Genomic DNA, 27,374 nt, shown 5'->3' on the forward strand with positions numbered 1-27,374 from the left:
AATATCAAACGTTTGTGTTAAAAATAACAATTTTTTTTGAATCCAAACAACTTAGGATGCAAATCGTTGACACATTAGAGAAAATAAAATTGAATGAAATTAACCATTCATTACTCTGCAGATTATATAAGGATCAGAAAACTCGAACCAAAAATGCAAATCGAATTTTGTGGTTATTTGTCATCTACATACTTATTTTTAGTATAGAGATGAGCCGGGCTTTGGTGAAAAGCCGCCTATTAAACATAGGATATCTAAAAAACTACATGCCGTTTCCTATTTACGCTATTACACTGCAAGACGTTATACTTCAAGCTAATGACTAGTGAGACTGTGACAGTAAAGGAGTTTAAATTTCCTTTTCTGGGTTTTTGGCCATTTTGGGGGACGCGGAAAGGAAAATTAGAGAGGATAATAATGGCGGGAAGGCGTTCGTCGCCGTTTTCTTCTCCGCTGCTAAAGCCACCACCGCTTCTGAATGTGAAGGTGGAAGGAGAGACGGAGACGTTGTCCTGGAGGAAGGAAGTAGGCGAGAACTTGAAGCGCCTCCAATCATTGCTCTTCGGTGCCGACCAATTTCTGGAGAAATCTGATTTCTCCTCAGCTCAGATCCTTGGGCTTCGTCTTCTAGGTTTTCTCGATTCTCGCTCTGTCACCGACGCTGATCGTGAATTCATCGGCCCCATCCGCCGAGAAGTTGCCTCTAAGGTCGATTCAGCTTTGGAAGCCCTTGTTTCAGATTCGGCCCGGTACTTGAGATTTTTTCCCTTTTTAGCATGTTTAATTCGAAGTATATTGATTTGACTTTGCTGAGCTTAGTCGAGTCTTTCGAGCGCAGTTGTCGTCAATATTGGATACACTTGAAATTTTTGGAGTACCTTTTTATGGTTTATGTCTTGCTGGTTCCAGGAAAGCGTTTGAGCTTGCAAAAACAGCTCCATGCCCTATTTTTGGCAGCAAAGGCGAATTTGATGTGGAAAAGATTAAGCAGTCGAAATACTTTCATTTTCATTTCAGTCAGTCTAACGGAAATGGTGTTAAAGAGATGGTAATGCTCTTGTGAACAACTTCGTTTCTTGTATGATCTTGCTGTTAGTGATGAGTTTGGAAGCGCAGCCATTTTACCTATCCTTGCTTCCTCTTTCCACTATGATTTCTATAAGCAATTGTACGACCTTTTAGCTGAGAATCACGTACAATTTACCTTTTATACATGGCACTGAGATCTTTTTTTTTGTTGCTCCAACATGGATAATGAACCTATGTGTTTTTGTTTCAGGAAGAGCGATTGGATACACGTAAGCTTATTCCCAAAGCATCAAAGCCACTGATGCCAGCCAGACTGACATCATTATATGGAAACAGCATGGCTAAACCAGATAATCAGCGCAGAAATTACATGAACAATCAAGACAGTGCCTCTGATGAATGTGTCATTGTCGAGAGAAGCCATGGAGTTGGTTTTGGAACAAAGCGAGCTCATGCAGAAATCAGCAGCCTCACAAATGATGGAGAAATGAAGGCAGATGGAGTTGCTAATGGATTTGTATCCGCCAAAACAAAACTGGTAGAAGGATCTTGGCCTATTCTTCTCTTATATCTTTAACTTTAACTCTATGATTAAATGCTTTAAAGTTTTATGTGCCTGAATCTGTTTTCTGTGAATCAGCCTCTCAACTTTTTCAAGCCTTATATTTCGAACTGTGATACCTTTTGCATATGTTGACTAACGTCTCTCTTGATTTATAAGTATGTACGATCCTTATTCTGATTTTTGTGTGCCGTCATCTCAACTTTGCAGAGCATAACCATTTGAATTGCGGTTAGTTACCATTGGCAGATGTTGACTACTATTTCTTTTGCTTTAGGAAATGGACGTAAGACAAAAACGAGGATCAACCGGGTCACCGAATATGTCTCTTTCTCCGCAGAGTGAAAAAAATTATTTAGCTAGGGGATACTGTTCAAGATCAGGTGGATATTTAAGACGTGGATGCCGTGGTAATTTTGTTCCTCCCGTTAAATCTAATGGGAGTAGTGTTGGAAACATGACGTCTCGTATTGGTGGAAAGGCTGACGATGCACTGGATGACTCAACCAGAACATGGTAAGTTGCGTATCTTCTTAAATTTATGATTCAAGAAGCACATGCTCCTTTTGATATCATCAGCTTCTACAATTCATAAGCTCATTCCCTCTGTCTTTCTTGACACTAGCTCTTGGGTTTTCACTTAAATAGGCTATACATGTCTCTGCCTCTATCTAGATTTCTAGAATAAGCATTGCTTTTGTACTTCATTCGCATTAAAACACTATGGAAAGTGTTTCAACAATTATATATGCATCCCAATGGGACTAGAAGATGAATTGCATATGTGAAAACAATCCTTGGTCGCTTGTTCATGGTGCTACTCTACTGAGGTGTAGTGTTTAGTTTCATTTGCACTTATCGATTCAGATTCTGTGTATAAGCAAGTCTCGTCGCCATCCTTGTAATATTGAGCTTCTATTGCTCAGCTGATGGCTAGGCCTTCATTATTTCGTAGTAGCGTTTTGTACCCTTCTACGCCTAAAAGACTGTATCAATTAAAATTCTTTGATAAGCTGCATGTTCATTTGTTTGTGTTCATGTTCTAGTTTGGAGATGCTTTGTGGTCCTGATGGTGAGCTTCCCGAGAAGTTGAGAAACTTGGAACCTCGTCTTTTAGAGCATGTGAGCAACGAGATTATGGACCGAGACCCCAATGTCCGCTGGGATGATATTGGTACAGTAAGATGATAAAAACGTGTTTCGCTGCAGTGCGTATTATCATTCTACTTGCATCTGAGTTTCTCATCATGAGTTATTGCTGTGCAGCTGGTCTGGAGCATGCTAAAAAGTGTGTAACTGAGATGGTCATTTGGCCATTGTTACGTCCGGACATTTTTAAAGGTTGTCGTTCGCCTGGGAAAGGACTTCTTCTCTTTGGCCCACCAGTATGTACCCTTATCCTTTTCGACATTGAAGTTGATATGTTACTGTCTATGTTTCTTACTTCTGTATCTACTGCATGCCAGGGAACCGGTAAAACGATGATTGGAAAAGCTATAGCTGGAGAAGCAAAAGCAACTTTTTTCTATATATCGGCCAGTTCATTGACAAGCAAGTGGGTTAGTTCCACATCTTTGCTTCCGTTCACAGGGATATTCGTGAAATTTAGGTTAGTGATTTTGGTCCACTGCAGATTTAACATTCAAACGAGTGTAAATGCAGATTGGCGAAGGTGAAAAGCTAGTGAGGGCCCTTTTTGGAGTTGCAAGTTGCCGCCAGCCTGCAGTGATATTCGTAGATGAAATAGATTCTTTATTATCTCAGGTTTGTTGTTATCATTTATGTTGATAAGCACTATAACAAAGAGTGGTTCACCAAAGACAACTTTTGGCATGTTGTCGCATTTCTGGTTTCCCTTATGTAACATGTGCTAAGAGAAACAAACTTTCACCTTTTGTCACAGCGTAAGTCAGATGGTGAACATGAATCGAGTAGAAGACTAAAGACACAATTCCTCATTGAAATGGAAGGTTTCGACAGCGGCAGCGAGCAAATTCTCCTAATAGGTAAAAATTGGAACAGGCAGGTTCGAGATTTGTGGGTTTTGTGAGATTACTTATGTTGTTAGTTGTTTTTGTTTGGTCAGGAGCAACAAATAGACCCCAAGAGCTCGATGAAGCAGCGAGAAGACGACTTACAAAGAGACTCTACATTCCTCTTCCCTCATCTGGTGAAGAACGATAACACACACTTTTTCATGTCATTCTCTGGTTTTGTTTGAAAAAAAAACTGCCCCTTACATGGTTCTGTTTTTGTTATTGAAGAAGCAAGAGCATGGATTATACAGAATCTTCTACAGAAAGATGGATTGTTTGCACTGTCGGAAGATGATATGAACATCATATGCAACCTAACTGAAGGTAAAATTATCATAAGAACTCAGATACACAGTAGAAATGTTGGCAATTTGTGGAGTTTTGATCATAAAAGTCCTAAGACCACAACCCGAAAAGGCAAATACACATGTTCGGCATAACCAAGCTAGCATTATTTATTTATTTTAATTTTGTCACCGCAGGGTACTCGGGATCAGACATGAAGAACCTGGTGAAAGATGCAACTATGGGTCCATTAAGGGAAGCTCTCAAACGAGGCATAGACATAACCAACCTGACGAAAGATGACATGCGCCTTGTGACTCTTCAGGTAAACACAAAATGAAGATTTTGATATATTTATCATTCTGTTGGGGTTAAATTTAATTTGATGTTATTTTAAAACTCTGTGAATACACATGTAGCTAAGAGAATAATATGTTTCTATCTCTCTTTCGTAAACTTGGTCATGATGCAGGACTTTAAAGACGCATTACAAGAAGTGAGGCCTTCGGTTTCTCAGAACGAACTCGGAATCTACGACAATTGGAACAATCAGTTTGGTAGTTTAAGCCTCTAAGGCTGAGATTGGTGAGTTATACAAGTATACAATCTTATCATATATTATCACTGATCCTTCTGTTTTCTGGAGTATACATTTACGTTCATCTATCACAGATAAGATATACAACAATGCCACTATACAAATACAAGAGTTTTTACAGTACCTGTTTAGACCTAAGAATCCAGTCTCTTTTTTCTTCTCTGCCCCTTCTGTATTGTCCCTGTCAAAGAATAAAAGAGAAAACTTGAACGACCCACAAAAGCAGAAACTTAATACTCAAATTCATTTAGAAATGGTTCTTTAGATTTTCAAAACATTTCAATGGAACTTACCTATACATGTTTGCTTCAGTTTTTTCCCTTTCTGTATATTCTACGACACCACTAAACATTCTGCTTTGTGCTTCTTCGATTTGCCCGTTTCAGGAGACTCCTATACTCAAGACTCCTTGACCATTCATCGATCTCACGTGCACGAAGAACCGGCAATGGATGGGATAATTGACTCGTCTGAGCATTTCTGTAAACAAGGGATGTATGTAAACAAACAAGAAGTGATCAGAAGTTAGAATAATCAAAATTGTCGCCATCACTTTTGTATAGTTTTGACTCTCTCACCTTATGTACCAGCCCAAGGGGCTTGAAGAAGCTTTGTCATAAGAACGGGCTTGCTCTAGAAACGCGTCAACATTTAGTTGTTCGGCAATTGATGGACATCCTCCAGCTAACTTCATCAGAACGGATACAACAACCTGTTCAATTCGAAGCTCCATGAGTGTGGTTATACGAGGAACGAAGAAACATCACTAGGCATTCTATGTCTTAACTTGGAACATACTTGTTTTTTAAGTTTCATTGATGGTTTAAGAATTGGTACCTTTGGATCTTGGGCGACAAGAAGAGCTGCACGGTCACAAGTCAGCTCTGCTGAACGGAGCCAACGAAGTAACTGCTCTTCCAAGGTTCGAGCTATCATTTGCCCAAAAGCTACAAACAACAGAATTCAACTTAGCACTGCAAATTAAACTTCTGTCAGTTCATTTTACTTAACCAACAGATTTTAGGAATGAAATCACTATAATTTTGTCAGACGGACACAGGACAGAAATTACAAGCGATCCACCACAACTGGAGAAGAGTGAAGCACCTACCAGGAACTGTATAAGCCCCAAGAGTAAGAATATTTGCAAATGTGAGCCACACGCCATGATCACACTTCAGATGGCCTAGTTCGTGAGCCAAGACAGCCTAATTTTGAGGTAAAAAACTGTCAGAATTTGGTGAAATTAACTGTTCTGTGACACTAGAGTCCTGATTGGTCAATATAAGTCTCTATGGTCAGGCTCAAGAGTGTGGTTCCAATCAAAAAGCATACAACTTGTATTAAAAATATTATGAACCTGTAGCTCCTCGCGAGTCAGAAGCTCGATCAAGCTGGTATGAACGACGATAAAAGGCTTTTTACCGCTTATTGCCAGTGTATACGCGTTTGGAACAGGGCTTTGCCGGACATAAAGATCCGGAGCTTCAATGTTCAAAATCTCGGCGGCCTCGATCAACAAACCGTGAAGATCAGAGAGCTGAAACAGCAAATACAACAAGCATTATTTCTATTCTTTGATAGGCTAATAATTAGATAATGTCCACAGGCCATTGTTCGAAAAATACTAACCTGATTCTTGGAGACAAGAACGGAAGTCCCAATGTTCTCAAGAAGCATGATCTGTTCCGTCATTGACCCTACAACATTCCCGGAGTCGATAAATCAAATCTCGGATTCATCAAAGCCTTTAGGCCACTAAATAAGAAGAAAATTTTCACCTAAGAGAGCTTTCCCGAATTCGTTCAACCCTGGAATGGCTCTAAGTAACAACGTGTTCTGCAGCAAAAGACTTAGATTCAGTTCAAGTGGCGGATCAAACTTTTGAAATTTCATCAAGCAGCTTATCATATAGTTTCAAAAAGAAAAAACAATCATTCGAAGAAGAAACCCAAAAGAAGAAACACACAAGAGTATCTTAACCAACCAGAACTCAGTTCACAGCATCAAAGTTTAAACTCTATGGAGGAATTATCGCGAAATCGAAGTCCTAAGGTTTCCAATTACGATCATCCAGCTGATAAACGAAGAAATACTCAATAGTTTATACACAGGAGAGCTAAAACACCTGCTTATCCAAAGGATGCCGGAAATCATCGGCATCGAGATCTTTGAACAACAGAGGAGGCACCGCTCTGCAAATCGGAACCCTAGCCCTCAATCTTCCAACCTTCTCCGACCGAAAACCGATGGAGCTCAGTGAACTGCGACCAGAACTGAATCCCTTCGGTTTTCTGTATCCCATACGACGAGACAATTCGCTGCTCTGATCGTAACAGAGAAACAAGACCGGAGCTGAGACTGAGACAGCCATGAGATAGAAGAAGAGACGGAAGTCGTAGCGTAGCCCTGTTGGTTTTCTAATCTACGCCGGTTTGCTTTGCGAAGACGAAAAGAGGATAATATAATTTGGTCTCTGCGGTTTCGCTTCGGAGACGAAAAGCGTTTTCCGTCCACAACCGTTGTTAAATGGTGAGCATTTGACGCGCCTTCGTTTTCCCGTTGACCGTTTAATTTCCTCTCCTTTCTTCCCAAACGACGTCGTTTTCTGTGAAGGCGGGCCTGGTCTTTCATTTATGGGCTTTCATTATAGTTCGCGCGAAAATTGACCTTTCCCTCTTTGAACGTTGTTTTCAAGCCGAGCAAAGTCGTTTATTTGTGGACATTATTTTGTTAAAATTGGGCTTCAGATTCATTCATGAGGGCCCATTTACTAAACAACAAGTGGTTTCTATCTCGCCGTCTACTTTCATCTTCTTCTTCTTGCGATACTTTGCTGGAGATTCTGGAAAAATCCTCTATCATAATTGATTCCTGTTATTGATCGATCGATCGATTCAAGCACATGTATGTATAAGATAATCATATTTGCTTCTTTCGCATTATTCTTATCTGAATATTCACTTTCCTCTTTCGATTTCTCGCTTTTTTTCTTTTTTTTTTTGGTAATGGTGGCTTTGATTCTTATCAGGAAGCACTCAGTGAATCGGCCTACGACACCTGATGAAGACGTGGCGGACGCTTACGAGAAAGATGAGCTCACGCTTCGAGAAAGCATCAACACGAAGGTTTCCGATTGTTTTTCCTCCGAAATCGCTTCTTGTTTCGGGTCAACCACTGTTTTGGATTTTTGATGAAAGTTTTGAAAATTCATTGGCTAGATGGTGGAGAGCGGAGAGAAGGAGAATCTGATGGAGCTCGTGAGAGATAGATTGGTGGAGTGTGGTTGGAAAGATGAGATGAGAATTGCTTGCAGGTTCTTCATCTTACTTTTAACAATTAAAAGATAAGATCAATCTTTAAAGTTGGTAGTAGTTTTTGGTGGATGATTAGGGTTTCGTAACAGCTTCTAAAGTTTGAGCAAAACGCTTCAAAGAAACGTCAAAATCCCTTTTGTCTATGTCAAGGAAAATGCTTAACGAAGAGTTTTGATATCAACTTTTCATTTGTTCTGATAGCTGAATTGAATTAACAGTGTTAACCTATCTTTGTTTGGGTATGGTTTTAGCTACATTTGAAGCTCTCTTTCGATTGCAGGGAGCATGTAAAGAAGAAAGGGAGAAAAGATGTTACTGTCGATGAACTAATACGAGTCATCACTCCAAAAGGCAGAGGTAAATGTTAACGAACCCTTATACACAGAAACCAGTTTCGATATCCGATTATTAGTTATTTACAAAGCTTGACTTTATTTCGATGGATCTTATTTGTGTATGTGCAGCTTCAGTACCAGATTCTGTGAAGGAAGAGCTGTTGAACAGAATTCAGAACTTCATTGTATCAGCTGCTCCTTGATGGCCAACACTAATTAGAGACAGAAACCATAGATTTTGTCACTGTATCATCTTTGCTCTTGTAGAATTGGCTTTCCTACTTCAACTCTTTTTTGTATGAAATGAAACGATGCATCAGAAAGAAAATGTTGTTTTAATAACGGTGTTTCTTTATCAAACATTCTACAAAATCAATGAAAGTGTGAAATGTTCATGAAAGCACTAGTTCCGTGATAAACAGAAATAATTTTGTATTCAAATATCAATATCGATAATTGGGATATTTTCAAAAGTACCAGAGTGCTTTTGAAAAACATGAGCATTTCCATCTCTCATTCTTATAAGAGAAACATTGTTTAATATTAAATTTGACATCTTAAAAAAATATTAAATATTGCTTATTTCTTTTTATCATTCTTTCTTCCAATTACATGGTGCCATGTATTATTAACTCACTAAAATAAAATTTTTCCACAAGAGTTTATGAACCTGAGATATAAGACCATGTCCATCAAGGGTTTACCTGAGGTTCATGGACCAGTTTCATAGGCAAAACTAATTAAAAATAAAAGAAAAAAGGCTATATTGGATGAACCGGTTCATCCTGAAGACTCTGAAGACCTCGCCTCTTAACCACGTGGAAGAACCTGATTGAAGCAAAAATATTGTGTAATTTTGAGCGATAAATTTTTTTTCTCGGACAAAATTCATTTTCATCCCATCGCAACTCTCTTCTCTCTTTCTCTTCCCCGACGATTTTCAATCAATCGGAGATTCCGTCAAATTTACCGGTGGTATTGTAATCCGAGCATCGAGTATCTATTCCCATCATCAAAGTAATCGTTCTTCCTTTGTAATTTGTTAAATTATTCTTCCTTTGTAATTTGTTAAAATGTTATAACTTTTGGGGAAAACGAACGAAATCGATCGAGGAACTGTTATAAGATGTTTTCTGGTATTGAGTTTAGTATCTTTTGATTTTGTTTCCTTCCAACTATCGCTCCAGAATTCATGTTATTAGATTCTGGTGTTGAGTTTAGTATATTTGGGTTCTTGTTACAGCTAATTCAGATGAGAAAATCAACTTATGGAACCGCAGTTTTCATTGCCCTTTTCTCTGTGTCAGCATTGCAACCGAAAGTCAGCTTATTTATTTGCCAATTGATCTGTTTTGTTAGCTTGCTGTTAGTTTTACAGTGATGATTCACGTTTTGGAATAATTAAAGAAGCTTGTAAAGTTGTGTTATCTGCGATTTTGTTATTGATCCGAGCTTGAAGGTGTTCTCTCTGTGTTGATACCATTTATGCTAATTCCCAGAATCTGTACGAAGGAGGCAACCATGTTTGTATGTTAAGAGAAATCTCTTGAGGCTGAGAGAGAGAAAGGAGAGAATAAAAGTGAGGAGAAGAAGCAGACTGATCGTGTTTCATGGAGTAAAAGGAGGAGAAGGAGAAAAGGAGAGTGTTCTTTAGTCTCATGACGGAGAAGGAGAAGAGTGAGAACGAGACGTCACGGAGGTGGTGGAGACCACTGGTGGGTTTAGTCAAGAATGTCATGGTTGTGGCAAGCCTCGACGGTTGTGGAGGAGCAACGCCAGAGCAGATCAGAAGTGGAGAAGAAGAGAAAAGAGGAAGAAGAAGGGAAACAACCAGTTTCGAGAAGAGCTTGACCTTGTTATTCCTCTTCACGTTTTGTTTATAAGACTTGAGAAAGTCTGAACATTTTTGTATGGTTTCTTGTTTCAGTCTTTGAAGTTGCTCTCGGTAATGGCTGTAATCCGATTGGGCGATGAACCTGATAACATCGAGAAGAAAAGCATTACAACATCTGATCCACTGACTTCAAGCACTTGGGATGAGGTATGTATGACTCTGTTTCACTGTAATTTAACTTGAATCGATTCTTGATCTAACAGCTATGGATTTCCCATTTCATGAACAATGCCGGTGGTGCTGCTTAAGTTGAGAATGAGAGAATTAAAATGATGCAAAATGAGAGAATAGTTGCAGATCTTGTTGTTTTTATCTTAAATACATGACCTGTTTTATTGTTATCTGTATATAAACAATGTTCACACTTTATGATTTAGTAAAGGCATCAGTAGTGGAAACATTGAACCTCAGAGCCGATAAGTTTTGCTTCTTGGCTGCAACGGTTTTGTCGTCTTAAGTTATATTGTATGATCGGAATTTTTTCATCACGAGTTCGACTAAAGAAAGATGGAGACAAGTAACTTAAGTTTTGAGAAAGGCAATTTCTACTCTTGTTTTGGTTTCAAAGGCCTGCTTGTAAAATTGTCATACATTAAAATAAGTAGTACAATCAAATTAATAAAAAAGGCTAATCTTGTCGTGTATGTTGCATCAATTTTAAAGTTTCTAAATCTTTGTTGCAAATTCGAATTTCATGTGGTTCAAGACACTTTTTTATTGTTGCATCAATTTTTTTTTTTAGTTTTTGATGAATCCTATTATAAACTTCACCAATGAAACCTAGAAATTGACACAGATTCTTCTAAAAACTTAAAACCACAAAATAATAATATTTTATTCTGGTGAACCCATTAGTGAACCTCTTAAAAGGATTCACTAATGTACATGCTCTAAGCTTTTTTTCCTTTTTTATTTTTTTTTAAATACTTAAAAACTCTTACAACCCCACTACAACCCCACTACAACCCCACTGTATACTTGGAGATGGTCTAAGAAAGTCATTCTCAACCCTTCCAATCCCAGTTAAAGAAAGGTATTTTTGGAAATGTTTTGTAAACACATGATTTACTATGCAGCAGAACCAGAGCAGAGCCAGACAGGAAACTAACAAGTTAGATCGTAACTCAGATGCTTAAAAAGTTAAACTTGTCATTTAGGACATTCTTTTACCCTTACACAAGCAAACACAAACAGTAGCTCATATCATTTTTTTTTGGCTCTGTTTAATCTCACTTCCTCTCTACATATTCTTCTACATAAATCTTTGTTTCAAAAGAGTATCGAATCTCTCACAAACTCAGACACACACACACATTAGACACAACACGAACGAGAGTAGTCGCTTATTCGGCAGAGCCTCTTCACCCTTTTGCTTGCCTCAAGACACACTCGTCTCTTCTTAGTAAACTAAATCCCAAAAGCTTACGCTCTTATGGTATTTTTTATATATATTTATATATAAAGATAGATTTCAGACAAAAACCTCCCCTTCCTTCGCAACGTGGCATTGCAAGGTCGATCGGCTTATGGCGAACCAGCTTGTTCGCAGAGATCTAGCAGATCCAATGTCTGCAACAAACATCATAGTTAACACATAATCAGTTTACAGAACAGTCCATCAAAGAGTTCTCCATGTGATTCCAAACTCAAAATCCATGGATACTCAAGTTCCAACTTTAGACTTAGCTGGTCGCTTCAATTTCACAAGTTGAAAGACAAATTAGAATTTTGGTCTTGAACAAGTCTTTTTTTTTGCAACCACTACAATTTCGCAAGTCTAAGATCGTCTTTCAAATTAGATATGTTTTGGCCATCTTTTACTATGATGTACTTTCATGAGACCATTCAAGCATTTTTTATTCACTTATGTTTCTTGTTTCTTATTCACCAAACGTATATGGGCACGCACCTCGGGAACAGATAGCTCAAGGCGGAATTTTGGACCATCATAGTGGTGAAGAACAGGCCTGAAAGAATCCTCTTCTAAAGCTTTGCAGATTTTCCTCACTCTGATTCTTACCTGTTGAGTTTCACGAGAAAGAAGTCGAATTGGCACAAGATATCAAGATCAAGACTACATGATGAAATTAAATGTGACAGTAAGTTTCACCTGAGCCGGAAATCTTGACTCTCCTTTGCACTTTTTGTCTTCCCAAGCAGTTGCATCAATATTAGTACCTCCAAAAGTTGTGGCCTAAACCAGGAATTGTCATGGAATATAAAGAAAATCAAATTATCAGTCAAGGGTAATGCCAAAACCATTGATATGATATGAAATAACAGAAGAAGAAACACGAGAACAAACCTCAAAGATACCATGCAGCTGGTGAGTGGTGTAATTGTAAAGAAACAGAGGCAACCCAGGTGTTATTGCCCGAACAGAGTCTCTGTATCTCGGAGGTAAACCTGACAAATGACACAATATTTATATGAGTTCATAGGGGAAGCAGATGTAAGCCAAGCAAAAATTATTTAATTACATTCTGAATTTAAGTAAAACACTAAGAAAGCGGATTCAAATTTACCAAAGAGGTGACGTTTCAAGTCTTCCTGCATGGTATCATTGTTGCAAACAAAGATGTAGCCACCGAGAACTTCGTTCCTAGGCAATGTCTCCGATGCAGGCAGTGTTTTAAACCTCTTGTCAACAGCCAAATTCATATTTGCATTATCATTGTTGCTGTGTTTGTTGTTGCTCAGCTCTTTGTTGTTAGTAACAATATTGCCACTATACTTGTTAGCTTTGGGGTTGCCTGCACTTTTAAAGTCATTCTTCTGGAAAACGTTGTTCATATTGTAACCATTGGTCTGCGTCGAAGTTTTGCCCATGCTTTCCACATATTTGCCTCCCAAATTCAACATGTTGAAGTTGAGGTTGTTCTCCTGGAAACTAAACTTGTCGCTTGGCCTGAACTCAGTGTAACCTTTGGAGAGATCAAGGTTGTTCGTTCGTTCCCCTTTGGTTCTAGTTTGCTCAGCCAGTTTAGTTGCGACTGTGGACCATTTGTGATCCTCTGATGCTCTTGACTGACCTCGGAGCTCATCACCCAATTGCCAGAAGCTGTCCATAGTTCGAAATCTAGCAGAAGCAAAACAAACACAAAGATTTGTGTTACCTCATTGCAGATAATTTACAAAGAATGAGCAGAGTATATGAACACGATATACTAATTTCTTTCACATTTACCATTCAGATAAATCCCTATCTCGAAACAGCTTCGAAAAACATACAAAATCACATTGACCATGTTCGGAAAAGATGAATAAACACCCAAATTTTCTCTCTTCCTTTTGATCATTTCACAGGCAAAACTAACCAAATCAAAGCGGCTCCAAAACCGAAGCAGAAGCTCTTCAGCCGAGGAAATCTAAACACACGCATCAGCTAAACTTAAAATCGCAAACCCTAATCATCCAATGAACACGCAAACTTGCGTCAGATTTTAAAAGAGCTCCTAGATTCACCAATTTTCAAAAACACGATGAAACTAAACTCATGGGCTAAGAAAACCAAAGCTACTGATCGGCAAAAACCTATAGATTTTGGAAGAGAATCTTAACGGATAAACATCAACAATCGGAAAGCAAGAGCAATACTAGATTTAGGGATTCTAGATAGAAGCCGAGGGAGAGAGAGAGAGAGAGAAAGAGAAAACACACCTTTAGCTTCGTTTCCTGGAAATCCGCCGGACGTGAGGATGAGAAACCGAAGAAGGAAACACGTCAGAGAATTGAGAGAAGAAATGGTCCTGAATGGTGCTGGATCTGTGTAGATTTATCAGACTTACTCACCCAAATAGCCCCTTCTTTTCCCCTTTAATTACGTTCTTTGCCACTGTCGTATAGACCACGCGTCATCGCCTCAGTAGCTTTCAAGTTTTAAGTTTGGATCGAGTTTGTACTATAGCTGACTCTTTCTCGACCGTCCGATTCTGTTGACCAAAAAAAAAAATAAATATTTCATTTCAAAATTTTCTTATCAGAATTAGATATTTTCTTGTCTGAAATTTATGTTTTTTGTTTTTTTATGAAGAAGACATCCTTTGATAGTTTTTTGTTTTTTTTTTTAAAGATCTCCTTTTGGTTAGTTACTACAGTATTCGTATTGACCCAAAATTTAGTGCTTTTACTGTTATACATCAAGTCCTAAGTTCAAATACAAATATTGTCTATTAATAAGATCAATTCAACATACTGTAAATAAAATAATATCTTGTGGAATGCTATGTTAAACATAAAATTGTTCACCGTGAACATGGTACATATAAAATCTTTTTTTGTATAGTATATATTAATATTACATAATTTTTTTTGTCGACGAATAATTAATAGTATTACATATAAAACTATCCATTGTGGATTTTTTGTATGTACTTTAAATGTTACAGACTTACAGGAGCCGTCATCTATAGTAGGATTGAAAAGAATGTTAAAAATTAAAAACTTCAAATTTTGACGCTTTAGACTAAAGTTAATGCAGTATTATAATCTGGGTTTCAAATTTTTCACTGAGCGTCCTTAAATTATGCAGCAGCATCGAAATGCACGTGCCTCCAAAGTAAGTTGACAAAAGAACCAAAAAGAAAAAAACAAGTTGACAAGAAGAAGCATATACGACGAATAAATAACCTGCTGAGAAAAAATACGTTATTTTGTCATCGGGAATCTTATTAGAATAAATAGCATAGTAACGTTGGAAAAAACCTTTAATTTAAATAATTAAATATAATGTCAATGAGCCGACATGATATTGTAATATTTTCTCAATATTTTTTGAATATTTACTAACCAGCAAGCATTGATTATTTTTGCAATATGTCACGATAAATTATAAATAAATAGTATTACTTTTTCAAGTAATGAGTCACATGTGATAATCATTATTACAATATTAGTTCGACCACTTTTTTCATCAACAAGCTTTAATTTAATTTCTACATAACTAGATAAATGAGAAACGAAATCCAGACATATTATGAATGTCCTTTAACAAAAAAGACATGTTATATATGAATGTCTAAATTAACACATAACGCACTAGATTGAATAACCTTTGTTACAAAAAAACTGCAGTAGCAATCCTCTCAATTCCTTCGACTAATAATCCGAGTTATCTATCGTTAGACCACTAATCATCACTGATTTGAAAAAAATATATATATCATTAACTTTGAATCTCCGTGCATACTTACTTTTTACATTTATAGTTAATAAAAAACAATAATCATTATCTAGTTATACTTAAGATAATGCTAAATTAAGTATCTAGTTTTGGGACCTCTATATAATCTAAGTGTACATGCATTTATGATTAAAATATCAGTTCGATTCGACAAATCTAAAATGAAAGAAAGGGGAACAAACAGGAACATCTTAACCTTGTTTCATGTGATGCTCTAACTTTATAGTTTTTTCATATAGTATTTGTTAATAAACTATTGTTGATTTGTTTCCTCTCTGTGATTTATATGTGGCAGGTGAGATTAGTCACGTTGCAACTTGCAATCTCACAAAGTTGTTGGACTTAACATTCATCACATATATTTTTATTTTTTTATTTCATCGAAATTCTATCATTTTTTGTAGACAAAATCTGAATGAAGAAAATTGCAATTTGGCATGGTGTGTGAGACTAGAAGACGAAGTTATATTTTTCTATAAGAGGGTCATACTAGCTAATTACTAATTTGTTTTTTTTTGTTCGGGCTGGTGTTTAGAATTGATGCATAGGCATATGGAAACTTCCAAGAGTTCGTATACAATCGAAACGGCAAGCAGTTGAAAACGCTGGGCTGCACAAGCAAAATACAAGGAATATAATTAAATTCCATAAGCCCAGTATCAGCCCATCTACAATGAAGTCACGTGGCCCAAAAATTCTGTAACTCCCTCTAGCGTTTCGTCGTGCCGCTTTCTGATAAGTTTTTCTGTTTCCTCGCGTCATTTTAAGGTCGAGAGAGAGGAAGAAGAAGAAGTGTTATAAGATAGATTTGAGAAGCCATGGATACGGATGCTGAGTTCGATAGGCTGGTTCTGTTCGAACAAATTCGTAAAGCCGCTGAAGCAACCTACGTGAAAAACCCTTTAGATGCCGATGTTAGTTTTATCTTCGCTTCATGATTTTTTCAGATTTTGTTTTTACTGGGTTTTGCTTTCTATATTACGATATTTTTGGTTCGATATTTGGATTGATTTACTTGACAAACATTTTGATTAAATCCTCCTGGGTTTGATCTCTGCGTCTGATTCCAATGGCGCAATTTAAGTGATTCGTTTGTTTTTTCCTTTAAGAACTTGACGAGATGGGGAGGAGCTTTACTGGAGGTAGCTCAGTTTCATAACGTCTCAGATTCAAAGCAAATTATTCAAGGTGCTTTAATTTTCTTCGTCTTTTTTGGGGATTAAATGTGGGATCTGTGTGTTAATATGATCAAATTGGTTCAGATTTGTTGAAATGCCATTGCTACCATACATGTATATACAGTATATGCAAAAGTTGGTTATTGGTAATCGCTTACTAAAATCTATTTGAAATCGGTTGTAATAGTTCAGGTACTCGTAATCTCCTTAGTTTTTAGTATTGTTAATCTTCACACTAACCAAAATTCCTACAATGTTTATAATTAGTTTATGATTCTTAGGGATCTAATTATGATCAAAATTTTGCTTTGAAACTTGAAAAATCTGCTCTGATCTAGGGATTGATTACAATACATTTTTGTTTGTGTAGATGCCATAAGTAAGCTTGAAGAGGCGTTGTTGATTGACCCAAAGAAACATGATGCGCTTTGGTGCATGGGCAATGCATACACTTCATTTGCGTTTCTCACTCCTGAAGAGACTGAAGCCAAATATAACTTTGACTTAGCTACTCACTTCTTTCAACAAGCTGTGGATGAGGTTATACGCCTTTTTCATTCATAATCAATGTTAATACTGATCTTTTGGTGTTGTGGTTTTGAATCTTTAATATGAAAAAAAAGATTGAATTTTTGATCTTTGCAGCAACCGGAAAATGAACTCTACCTAAAATCACTTGAAATGACGGCCAAGGTACTTCTCTATAGCTCGAATCATTTTTTACCTACCATAGAAACCATCAGTTGTATATATTTTTGTTGTGTATTCTGCCACTAAATCCAGTCTCGAAGTTTTGTTCTTTAATCGCATTTCTTCTCTTTTGTGCTTACTGCTAATTTCCTTCGTAGGAAAAAGAATATTGCAGCTGAATTGTGCATTTCGCTTCTAAAGCCAATCTCAATTTTTTGTTCTCTTAATTGATTTTATTCTCTTGGTACTAAGCACAGGCTCCGCTACTGCACACAGAGGTTCACAGACAGGGCTTAGGCTCACAACCATTGGGTGGCGATGGACCTTCAGCAGCGCCGAGCTCAAAGGTTCTCTTTTTATGTTCATTTACTTCGTCACATTTCATTTCAATATATGATGTATGCAATGGACACGATGGTTTGAAATCTCATGATCATGAATTTTTTTTTTTAAAACAGGTAGTGAAGGGTAAGAGAAGTAGTGATGTGAAGTATGATGTGTTGGGATGGGTGATTCTAGCCATTGGCGTTGTTGCTTGGGTCGGTTTCGCAAAAGCTAATGCCCCTGTTACAACAGCTCCTCGATAAGTTTAATCCACTCAAATAGGAGTTTTTGTTGGATTTTTCATTTCTAAGGTTCTTACAAATCGTTTTTGAAGTTTTCACAAAGTTTGTGAAATTCTTTGACACATTTTTAGGAATTTTCAATGTTTATCATCTATCATTGTCAATGGTTAATTTCGATTATTTATGTTCAAGAACACAAACCCCACTAGTACTAAGCATGCTAGTATAATCCATCCCTTGCCCAAACCATTAGTTTTACCTATCTGATAATTAGTTTCCTCTATTACAAATTTTGACGAAGATTCGCCACTAATGTGCCCATCAACTTCTTTAATCCAGCTGCACCAATCAGAACACTGAACACCAAGCAACATTTCTGCCATGACTTTGTGTGTTTTTGATGAATTTTTTTATGTGTTGTACACTATAGATGCTATAAATTACAAAAGTTATTTACACTAAATAATCAACTTCTATCTTCATTATGCGCAATATGATGGATGAGAAAATCATAAATCACAAAATAGTGTTTTGTTTTAAGTGGCTATCATAAATCATAAAATAGTGTTTTGTTATTAGTGTCTCGTTGGTATTTGAGAATGAGGGATATATATTACAGTGTGTATTTACACTAGATTACAAACTTCATTGTTAACTCAGACGACAGAAATTATTAATACAACCCGAACTCGAAACTTAACCCAAATTCATCCGATTCGATGGTACTTCCGTTTCGGTTTAACGAATTTTGGGTTCGATTTGATTTTGTGGCGTTATATGATACTCCGGAAAGTCCATTGGGCTCAATAATGGGCTTTAAAATCTCGAGGCACATTTAATTAGGTCAGGTCGAATTTGTGATCCCGTTTATTAAATTGGGTAAGTAACCGTAGATCACACGAAGACGCGTGTGGCTCACAACAGAACACGCGAACCACATACGTTCGCGTCACTTGACCAGAATTTCCACAAAATATCGTTTTTACCCTTTAGAAACCGGCGAATTTATCGAATGTTGGCGCCAACTTTATTATTTCCCCCGCGTAATTATAAACCTTAGGACAAAGTTTTCAGTGCATATTTACGATAATAGCCCTCATCTTCCCCAACAAGCTTTTCGTTCAAACGTTTTAACGATTCCCTCCTTATCTTTCCCTCTCCTGTTCAAACATTTCAAATTCCCAAAACCCTTCGATTTCGGGTATAAATATCCATCCCTAGATCCCATAATTCATCAGAAACCCATCAATCACATCTTCAACCTCTTCATCGATTTTCCCAATTCCTTCCAAATCAAATCATCAAAAGATGCCTTCCATGCCAGAGGAGCCGCTTCTGACTCCAACCCCTGACAGATTCTGTATGTTTCCGATTCAATACCCACAGATCTGGGAGATGTACAAGAAGGCCGAGGCATCGTTCTGGACGGCGGAAGAAGTCGATCTATCACAAGACGGTCGCGACTGGGAGAATCTCAACGACGGCGAGCGACACTTCATCAAACACGTCCTCGCCTTCTTCGCCGCCTCAGACGGAATCGTCCTAGAGAATCTCGCTTCCCGATTCATGTCCGATGTCCAAGTCTCGGAGGCGCGTGCTTTCTACGGTTTCCAGATCGCGATTGAGAATATCCACTCGGAGATGTACAGTCTCCTCCTCGACACGTACATCAAGGACAACAAAGAGAGAGACCATCTCTTCCGCGCAATCGAAACCATCCCTTGCGTCGCGAAGAAAGCTCAGTGGGCGATGACGTGGATCGACGGATCTCAGACTTTCGCAGAGCGAATCGTCGCTTTCGCCTGCGTCGAAGGTATCTTCTTCTCCGGTAGCTTCTGCTCGATTTTCTGGCTTAAGAAACGTGGTCTCATGCCTGGATTAACCTTCTCCAACGAGTTGATCTCTCGAGACGAAGGCTTACACTGCGATTTCGCGTGCCTCATCTACACTCTGTTGAGGACGAAGCTCACGGAGGAGCGCGTGAAGTCGATCGTCTGCGACGCCGTCGAGATCGAGAGGGAGTTTGTGTGCGACGCGCTTCCTTGCGCGTTGGTGGGGATGAACCGTGACTTGATGAGTCAGTATATCGAGTTTGTTGCGGATAGGCTTTTGGGTGCGCTTGGGTACGGTAAGGTCTACGGTGTGGCTAATCCGTTTGATTGGATGGAGTTAATCTCGCTTCAGGGTAAAACAAACTTTTTCGAGAAGAGAGTTGGTGATTACCAAAAGGCTTCCGTTATGTCCAGCGTTAACGGAAACGGCGCGTTTGATAATCATGTCTTCTCGCTCGACGAGGATTTTTAGATCTAATACTATAATTTATCACTGTTTTATCATTGTAATATTTCCGTGTATTACCTTCGTTTTAATTAATGAAATACTATTAGTAGCTCTATCTCCATAATTTCGGGTTTCATGGTATACAATTAGTGTATTAGTAAATTTGAAACTTTAAATGAATCGATAATGGGGAAATTATAAGCAATAATGTAATTAGAAAAAGGAATCCATCTAAACATTAGTGAAAGTGGGTGTTTTCGTCATTTGATATAATATAGAGCTTCCTGACTTTTTTCTGCTCCGAAGATAGCTTTTTTTGTTTGTGTGTGCAATGGCGTTGCTGCAAAGCTCTGGGATGTTGACGAAAGAGCAAATGGTTTATCTATTTGATCGATTCGATTATTTGACCTCGCAGTCTGGTAATTGTGTTTATTTTTTATTTTTGTTTCTGAATCCATTTATCTATTGATTCGTTGCAATTTTTATTTTTAAAATCTCAGATGTGAAGAAAAGAATCTCCGACGCCGTTGAGGATAAACAGGTGAAAGCTTTTTAATTGCTCAATTATGCATTAGCTATCGATTAATGCTTACTGCTGGTAGAGTTATGTCGTTTTCAAATTGGTTGAGATAATATTAATTGGGTGTTTTTATTTTTGTGTAAATGGCACTTGTTATTGGCTAAGCATGTGAATAAGATATAGATTTGATTTAAGTTTTGTGAGGTAATTGAGACTTTGGTTTTGTTGCTGCAGTACACATGCCTGGGAGAGTCTACTTGTTATAAGTTTTGTTTCTGTGGATTCTCAGTTTTACTATCTGAACTTTATGGCTTTTTAGAAAATCTAGTTTTATCTGTAAACGAAACTTCAAAAGATGTTTATACATTTGCTACATTGTTTGATGCGTAATACAATGCAGGAAGCTGTAGCCGTTACAACTGCAATTCAAGAGGAAATATTTTTGGAGATGGGAATTGGTAAAGTTCTCTTTTACCTTTATTGGCTATTCTGTTTTACACCAATCACATGTTTTCTTAATGAAAGTGTATTGATCAAGCAGACCCTGGATTTGGTATTGGATGCTTGGGGAAGTTGAATTCGGCATATGAAAACGATAAAGACTTGATGATTGGTTTCTACAAGTTCCTCTCTAAGTAAGCTTGATTCTCCTCCTTTTCTATTCTGAGAGTTACTGATAACTTTCTTATCAGAAATTTGTTTCCTCTAGTGATCTTACTAAGTTGTTACCCTCGTAAGCTATTAGATTATGAGGTTTTACTATACACGAGGGCTAATACACAGTTAAATAGGGAGGAGATGGCGTGTGAAGAAGCTGAGCTTGGACCAGATGGATTTGAACAGAAAATGAAAGCACAACAACAATTACAACAACAGGTTACGTCAGCTTCTGTATAATTTACTAGAACTCTGTTGAAAGTTCAATTTCTAAATATTCGAATGTGTTTACTGCAGCAACTGGAGATGCTTAAGTATATGCGTAAATTTTCTCTGGATGACCAATCTGCTATCCTTAAAAAGGTTAACAAAAAAAAAACGGTCTTGACACTTTTTTGTTGATTATTAGCAATATAGCATGAAGATTAATTTACATGAACACGAATAGCAAGACTGTTTTAGCCTTAAGTTATTCCAAAAGACAATGGCTTTTGGTTGTCTTACTTACCGGTAAATTGGGAATTATGTGAGCCTATTTAGGACTGATTCATGACCTCTTAATGATCCCAAATTGCTGTAGCATTCCTTGAATCTTTCTTTTATTTTCGTTTCCGACAGCTTCAGAAACAACTAGAAGGTGCGGATTTCGAGCCTGAGGCATCGCTTTTGACAGGAGAGGAAATGGAGGAAGCTGGAAGAAGAAGAGTTTCACCAGTTTTTGGAACCAGATAGCTTCTCATTTCTCACAGGCCACTTCAATCTGTAAACTGAGTCTCTCTCTCTCTTTTCACCTACATATACTGATCAACTCTTTAGAAGTAAATGTAAACAGATCATTTCTTGACCTCCTCATCATTACCTCTAAGTACCGTTAAGATCAAAGTATGCAAGGCTCTAACCACTACTGAGACCATTCTCAATGAACGCTCTAACCACAATTACTCTTCTTAATAATTGCATGTGCAAGTCATTTACATGCTGGAATAATGTTTTTCATTTGTTTATTTAAAAACGGCCCTGATTCCAAATCGACAACAAGTTGATATGGCCGAGTTGGTCTAAGGCGCCAGATTAAGGTTCTGGTCCGAAAGGGCGTGGGTTCAAATCCCACTGTCAACAATTATTTTTTTTTGGTTTCCTGTGTTTTCTTACAACGCTGACGTGGCATACTGACTACCAATCAATCAGTTCCTTTACGATTCACAAAAAAAAAAAAAAAAACAAAGAAAGAGAGAGGCATTGTTGTTAGCCGCCGATGATGGATGGACCGGGACCTTGACGGCTCACGTCGAGGCTATATACACACTTGTCCCAATCTCTTTGCTTCCTTAATGCTTCATCCGTGTTATATAAAGATGTTAGTAATAATTCCCAAATAGGGGAACTATTGTTGTTATTTCCAATAAAGACATAAATAATTGATATTAAAGTAAACCATAAAATAAGTGGACCGACGACCACTTTTGTATATTTGTTTTCTTTGATCCAAAGCAAATACCACGTGACATCACATTCCAACAAACATATTGTGAATCCCCTCGATGCCTCACACAACTTGATGATCATCGTAATCTCTTCCTTTTTCTTGAAACCACTTTTTAATCCTTCCAAGTCACAAAAATTTGTCCATTCCTCCCAAAGCACTCTTTCTTCCGACATTAACCAATGGATCACTCTATTCTCTCCAAAAAAAGAATCCTAATCTTCTATTCTCACTTTCTCAGCTCGCGTTACCAAACCCATTACAATTTTCCCGCACATATAAATACTCACACTTAAGCATTTACATCTATCAAGTATCAACTATACATCTCTCTCTAAAATATATAGCAAAAGAGAGGAGAAGATCGATAAAGATGTCTGATTGGGGACCGGTTTTTGTAGCGGTGACGCTTTTCGTGTTGCTAACTCCAGGAGTTCTGATTCAGATTCCGGGGAAAAACCGAGTGGTTGAGTTTGGAACATTTCAAACAAGTGGTGTTTCGGTTATTGTTCATACTCTCATCTACTTCACTCTTGTTTGTATCCTCTTGCTCGCTCTCCAAATTCACATGTATATCGCCTAATCTAATAAAACAAGAAATCTCTCCATTTTTTTGTATTAGTGTAATAGTCAAATTCTTATCTTTTTTTTTACTTGAATTGTGTGTAAATTCACTGTTTTGTTTGGTATAAGAAACAAATTGATTTCAAAACTATGTAATAGACATCTGATTTCCAACATTCATGATTAATAGTAAAAAAGATCCGAATAAATAGGAGGCCGTTAAATGCTTTTCAAATTGAGCCAAAGCCTAAAATCTTAATAACACGATTCAACTTGGTTTTGATATTTTGTAAGCAACATTTTCAAAGTCAAACGAAAGCAATTGATTGAACACCCAACCAAATACCGAAGAAGATCATTCAATGGCCTCTCGGGTAATTTAATCCAGCTTACATGGAGTAACCACAATTAGTAGAAAAGAGCTTCAAGAAAAAAAACAAGTGGAGATTAATAGATTGAGGGACAAAGAGATAACGAAGCGTAATATATTTATTTTAATGAAGAAAAGACTATCAGAAAAGGGTATATTAAGTATCCAAATTAGTTATCATTATTAACTGTAAGAATTCACATGAAAACTGTATTCACTTTTATCATTCAGATTACTTCGTAAGATTAAGAATATGGTAAACTTTTACTGATTTGATGGTACTACATAACTTAACTAAGAAGTAACTTACAATCAGAAGAAGCCAAAGGCTTTAGAAACTAGAAAAAGAGTTACTAATTTTGAGTGAGTGTGAGGTGGATGACGTGGGTCGGTGCACTACCAGCTCAGAGAGCAAATATTTCAATATTTAACACTCCTTTTGTTAGTCCTTTACTTAATAGAAAACAATTAAATTGGCATTAACTATTTTTGTAGTAGTTTTTGTTCCCTCCTAAGTTCTTTAGATTACTGATAATCACGAGATTAGTTAAATAAAAATTAAATCAACCCATTACCATATGTTTCCTCTTTTCTAGTTTCTTCCATCTCCTCCTGTCTTTTTCTCTTAGGCACCGCTTTCTAAAGGTGTAACCTTTTTACCTTCGCACTCACAAAAAACGACAACAATGGCGGACTGGGCTCCGGTTCTCGTCGGCGTTATCCTGTTCGTGATTCTATCGCCGGGACTTCTCTTCTCATTGCCCGGAAACAACCGAGCGGTAGATTTCGGTACCCTCAAAACCAACGGAAAAGCCATCGCTGTTCACACTCTCATCTTCTTCGCCATTTACTCCATTTTGATCCTCGCCGTTAATCTCCACATCTACACTGGCTGATCTCTTCTGGGTCTCTCTCTTTTGTTGTTGTCGTTTTCCCCCAGATTAAAATAAAGGTACCCTTTTGAATTGGGTCTAGAAACTCTGTAAATTTAGGGGTTTTATATACCTTAGATCTACAGTTTTGTGTTGATGTTGTAATGAACAAACATATTTGGTGAAAAGGGCTGTGTTGTATTGTATCGTTACTTCACTTTGCTTCTTTTTTATTTGTATCTTCGGGGAAAAAAAATTCAAACTTGTCATCTAACAATGTCTTTTAACTCTGTTTTACTTGCTTATATATTGGTAAAAATTGCTACTTTTTGTTATCCTGCTTGAAGCTTTATTAGAACATGCGAACAATGAAGCCAAAGAAAGGACAAAGATTAGAGAGATTTATACACACATTAGAGTTTGCAATAAAAATGCCGTCTTTTTGTTACATCACATGATATAAGAGCAGAGATCAGAAATGGATGTGGATTTGTATAGCAATCACCAAGATTGTGAGTATACAAAAGTATATAACTGCGTGAACCAAAATCGCAATACCGCTCGTGGTCATGTTCCCGAATTCAACAACTCTCGTCCTCGCGGGAAGCTGAAACAGAAGTCCTGGTGATAGTAGGATGAACAGAGACACCGCTACAATCACCGGTCCCCAATCCGCGCTCATGTATAACGGTTTTGATCTCTTTGGTAATTGTGTGTGTGTAAAGAGTGTTTGTTCTTTTGCAGATGAAGATGGAGACAAGTAAGAGAGTTATGTAGAAGATGATTGACGAGTCTTTTTGGCTTTTCTTTGTGGCTAAGGAGAAGGAAGAAGAGGTTAAGATACTAAAGCTTAGTGATAGATTACGAGGAAAGGTATTGTATTCTATATTGGTTTTGCTTTTTATGAACTTTGCTGCTTCTTTCTCTTTTTAATTGTTGAATCAATTGTTTCTATGCTCTTTGGTAGTGTTTGCTTTTTGTTAAAGAAATTGATACAAAGTAGCCTAAAGATGATATCAAGATATGTGTCTACTTGATAGTTTTCTTAGTAGTTTGGGTTTCCTTTTTGTTTTGTTTTTTCTCTCTTGATCCATAACACTGGACCCAGTGAAGTTTCAGAGGTTCTAATCTTTTTTTTTGCTTGTGAGGCTTGCAGTAGTTGATTGAGTTCAAGCTCAAGAGGCAAAGAGGGTCAAATCTGGATTTATCGGCTAGACATTTTAGAATTAGCAGTGATTAATTGGAGCAGAGGTGTGACGGTTATGAGCGGTTAACACCTGTGGCCAAATTGCGTATAGTTGCTACTTCGAATGCTGTTTAAATTTGTGTACTATACCTTTTTTAAAATGAAGCTTCTTATTCATTGCCTTTAACTATACTACATGGCCTTTTGACTACAAACATTAATAGACAGTGACTTATATATATATATGTTTGATAGCAGATTGCTTGGAACATCAATGGAGGTTTGTTGCAATGTGTGTTGGTCTTCACAGTTCCAGAACAAGATCTGCAAAAGCAAGCAAACGATATGAAAACTCTTGAAAGAGAGAGAGAGGAAATAAAACCAAATAGTGTTCTTTGGGTTCAATGTTCTGTATAGCATCTTGACTTACACTCTGCATCAGTCTTGATCCAGTTTTCTCCTTTCCTGTTCCCTTCAGAGATGGAACTCGAAACGAGAAACCCTTCATTAAGATTCGGGATGTTGAGATCGCAGCGGTTGATGCAGCTTCTTCTGCCATCTATCTTGTTATCCTCTCTTGCTGCAGGTGCATAGAGAACGGGGTGGACTTTACTTCGGAGGATTTGAACACTCTATAACCCAAAAACAAAAACTACATGAATTACTATCAGAATTATCCGACCAATCTCTTTGGGTAAGATTGAAATGCTTAATGCTAAAAAGACTGAACCTTTCTGAGATCTTTCTTCTTGGGAGTAGAATCTACAGCATCATCATCATTTCTCTTCTTTGTAGAAGACCCATGGAGCTTTGCACATATCCTTTTAATCAAATCTCCTGTGCCATGTTTCTCCATGGAATTACACTCTCCTTCTACTGTCTTTCTTCTCTTGAAGAGGCTCGTCAGTAAACCCTTCTTCTTCTTTACTTTGTTGCTTCTCTTCGTAAGCTCAATCGAGGATCGAAAGAGATCATAACCTTGTGTTGGACGTACATCTGATTCTCTATCTCCTTCTGCATTCGATCTCTGTACCCGCTTACTGCTAGTATCCTCAGGGTATTCCTCAAGAAACTTGTCTAGTTTCTCAGTAATGAGCTTTGCCATCTCTTTTTGTGCTCCAGCTACATCTTCTTCTGCAACCAAAGCTGCGAATTTCGGTGTTTCAGGATCTCTGCCAAGCGTCCCGATCGCCAGAAATCCGCTGAACCCGTTTTTATCAAACCGGAGTTCGTCATCAAGTTCCGGTGGATTCGGGTCATGAGATGGTCCGGAGAAGGAGAAGGAGAAGGAGTTTGTACGGATGTCTTGAACTTCAGAGGAAACCTGAGCTCTTAGACAACAGAAATCACCTGCAAGATAGGTTGACATGGATAAATTTACAACAAAAAAAAGACATATGTATAACATTGTATTAAGATGAATATATATATGTTATTTGAAAGGGCTCTATGCGAGATAAAAGTAAAATATTATTAAACCTTTGAACTCCTTTGATGGGTCTACGCCATTTTGCTTTATAGTGCGCATCCAACTTAGCAGCTACAAGCGATAGGTTTAAGTTCAGTTATAGCTCAATAGTATTCAAAAAGAAAAGAACGTTTTTATTAGACTTTGGAAACTGGAATATGTATATACTCACCTTCATGTTATCTTCACTTCCTAATTAGTATCAGGTTCTTTTGTTTTTTCTTTAGTTTTCTGTAGGGTTTAGGGACTATATATAGGTGTAGATATAAGTAGGTCAAAGTTTGAGCTAGAAGGATCCGAGT

General features: G+C 37.5%; 10 protein-coding genes and 1 non-coding gene across 12 annotated transcripts; 7 read left to right on the forward strand and 4 right to left on the reverse strand.

Annotated features, from left to right (window-relative positions):
* Window positions 1-388: 388 nt before the first annotated feature.
* Window positions 389-5,100, forward strand: LOC18013052 (ATPase family AAA domain-containing protein FIGL1). The gene is made up of 14 exons (XM_006395419.2): window positions 389-749; window positions 910-1,048; window positions 1,280-1,567; window positions 1,869-2,107; window positions 2,638-2,765; window positions 2,858-2,976; window positions 3,058-3,150; window positions 3,254-3,355; window positions 3,495-3,597; window positions 3,678-3,761; window positions 3,856-3,951; window positions 4,110-4,237; window positions 4,385-4,497; window positions 4,897-5,100. Exons 1-13 carry the CDS (start codon window positions 418-420, stop codon window positions 4,484-4,486), a joined length of 1,953 nt encoding a protein of 650 aa, XP_006395481.1. The 5' UTR covers window positions 389-417; the 3' UTR covers window positions 4,487-4,497; window positions 4,897-5,100.
* On the reverse strand, window positions 4,501-7,035 carry LOC18013029 (protease HtpX homolog). The gene is made up of 9 exons (XM_006395418.2): window positions 6,639-7,035; window positions 6,292-6,349; window positions 6,143-6,210; window positions 5,871-6,050; window positions 5,622-5,718; window positions 5,348-5,457; window positions 5,089-5,222; window positions 4,804-4,990; window positions 4,501-4,691 (listed from the first exon to the last, which is right to left on the reverse strand). The coding sequence occupies exons 1-8, from the start codon at window positions 6,882-6,884 to the stop codon at window positions 4,855-4,857; spliced, it is 1,029 nt and encodes a 342-aa protein (XP_006395480.1). The 5' UTR covers window positions 6,885-7,035; the 3' UTR covers window positions 4,501-4,691; window positions 4,804-4,854.
* A 242-nt stretch (window positions 7,036-7,277) lies between these two features.
* Window positions 7,278-8,562, forward strand: LOC18013030 (transcription and mRNA export factor ENY2). Its single transcript, XM_006395421.2, has 5 exons — window positions 7,278-7,417; window positions 7,542-7,638; window positions 7,732-7,826; window positions 8,108-8,184; window positions 8,292-8,562. Coding segments are annotated over exons 1-5 (345 nt in total). The 5' UTR covers window positions 7,278-7,415; the 3' UTR covers window positions 8,366-8,562.
* Window positions 8,563-11,172: 2,610 nt separating this feature from the next.
* On the reverse strand, window positions 11,173-13,818 carry LOC18012994 (B2 protein). Its single transcript, XM_006395423.2, has 6 exons — window positions 13,717-13,818; window positions 12,582-13,135; window positions 12,362-12,462; window positions 12,167-12,250; window positions 11,966-12,076; window positions 11,173-11,625 (listed from the first exon to the last, which is right to left on the reverse strand). Exons 2-6 carry the CDS (start codon window positions 13,123-13,125, stop codon window positions 11,581-11,583), a joined length of 885 nt encoding a protein of 294 aa, XP_006395485.1. The 5' UTR covers window positions 13,126-13,135; window positions 13,717-13,818; the 3' UTR covers window positions 11,173-11,580.
* A 2,125-nt stretch (window positions 13,819-15,943) lies between these two features.
* LOC18012995 (mitochondrial import receptor subunit TOM20-3) lies at window positions 15,944-17,849 on the forward strand. The gene is made up of 6 exons (XM_006395424.2): window positions 15,944-16,152; window positions 16,348-16,426; window positions 16,787-16,956; window positions 17,062-17,109; window positions 17,364-17,453; window positions 17,565-17,849. Exons 1-6 carry the CDS (start codon window positions 16,057-16,059, stop codon window positions 17,691-17,693), a joined length of 612 nt encoding a protein of 203 aa, XP_006395486.1. The 5' UTR covers window positions 15,944-16,056; the 3' UTR covers window positions 17,694-17,849.
* A 952-nt stretch (window positions 17,850-18,801) lies between these two features.
* On the forward strand, window positions 18,802-20,067 carry LOC18011528 (ribonucleoside-diphosphate reductase small chain C). Its single transcript, XM_006395425.2, has one exon. It carries the CDS (start codon window positions 18,981-18,983, stop codon window positions 19,974-19,976), a length of 996 nt encoding a protein of 331 aa, XP_006395487.1. The 5' UTR covers window positions 18,802-18,980; the 3' UTR covers window positions 19,977-20,067.
* A 26-nt stretch (window positions 20,068-20,093) lies between these two features.
* LOC18012470 lies at window positions 20,094-21,977 on the forward strand. Of its 2 annotated transcripts, XM_006395426.2 has the most exons (7): window positions 20,094-20,371; window positions 20,453-20,493; window positions 20,873-20,930; window positions 21,014-21,107; window positions 21,264-21,348; window positions 21,427-21,492; window positions 21,748-21,977. In XM_006395426.2, exons 1-7 carry the CDS (start codon window positions 20,284-20,286, stop codon window positions 21,859-21,861), a joined length of 546 nt encoding a protein of 181 aa, XP_006395488.1. In that variant the 5' UTR covers window positions 20,094-20,283; the 3' UTR covers window positions 21,862-21,977. The 2 variants fall into 2 exon arrangements, with proteins under 2 accessions (XP_006395488.1, XP_024007210.1); XM_024151442.1 differs by lacking the exon at window positions 21,427-21,492.
* A 190-nt stretch (window positions 21,978-22,167) lies between these two features.
* Window positions 22,168-22,248, forward strand: TRNAL-AAG. Its single transcript has one exon. It is a non-coding gene; the product is annotated as a tRNA-Leu (tRNA).
* A 699-nt stretch (window positions 22,249-22,947) lies between these two features.
* Window positions 22,948-24,827, forward strand: LOC18012471. Its single transcript, XM_024151010.1, is given in 3 exon segments — window positions 22,948-23,182; window positions 24,192-24,204; window positions 24,206-24,827. Coding segments are annotated over 3 exon segments (447 nt in total). The 5' UTR covers window positions 22,948-22,985; the 3' UTR covers window positions 24,443-24,827.
* Window positions 24,820-25,143, reverse strand: LOC18012507. Its single transcript, XM_006395428.2, has one exon. The coding sequence runs from the start codon at window positions 25,098-25,100 to the stop codon at window positions 24,891-24,893; it is 210 nt and encodes a 69-aa protein (XP_006395490.1). The 5' UTR covers window positions 25,101-25,143; the 3' UTR covers window positions 24,820-24,890.
* Window positions 25,144-25,850: 707 nt separating this feature from the next.
* LOC18012732 (protein LAZY 1) lies at window positions 25,851-27,250 on the reverse strand. The gene is made up of 5 exons (XM_006395429.2): window positions 27,245-27,250; window positions 27,084-27,144; window positions 26,335-26,954; window positions 26,035-26,236; window positions 25,851-25,928 (listed from the first exon to the last, which is right to left on the reverse strand). The coding sequence occupies exons 1-5, from the start codon at window positions 27,248-27,250 to the stop codon at window positions 25,909-25,911; spliced, it is 909 nt and encodes a 302-aa protein (XP_006395491.1). The 3' UTR covers window positions 25,851-25,908.
* Window positions 27,251-27,374: the final 124 nt, after the last annotated feature.

This window comes from Eutrema salsugineum, unplaced genomic scaffold, assembly GCF_000478725.1.
Source record: "Eutrema salsugineum unplaced genomic scaffold, Eutsalg1_0 scaffold_6, whole genome shotgun sequence".
NCBI classification, from domain to species: Eukaryota; Viridiplantae; Streptophyta; class Magnoliopsida; order Brassicales; family Brassicaceae; genus Eutrema; species Eutrema salsugineum.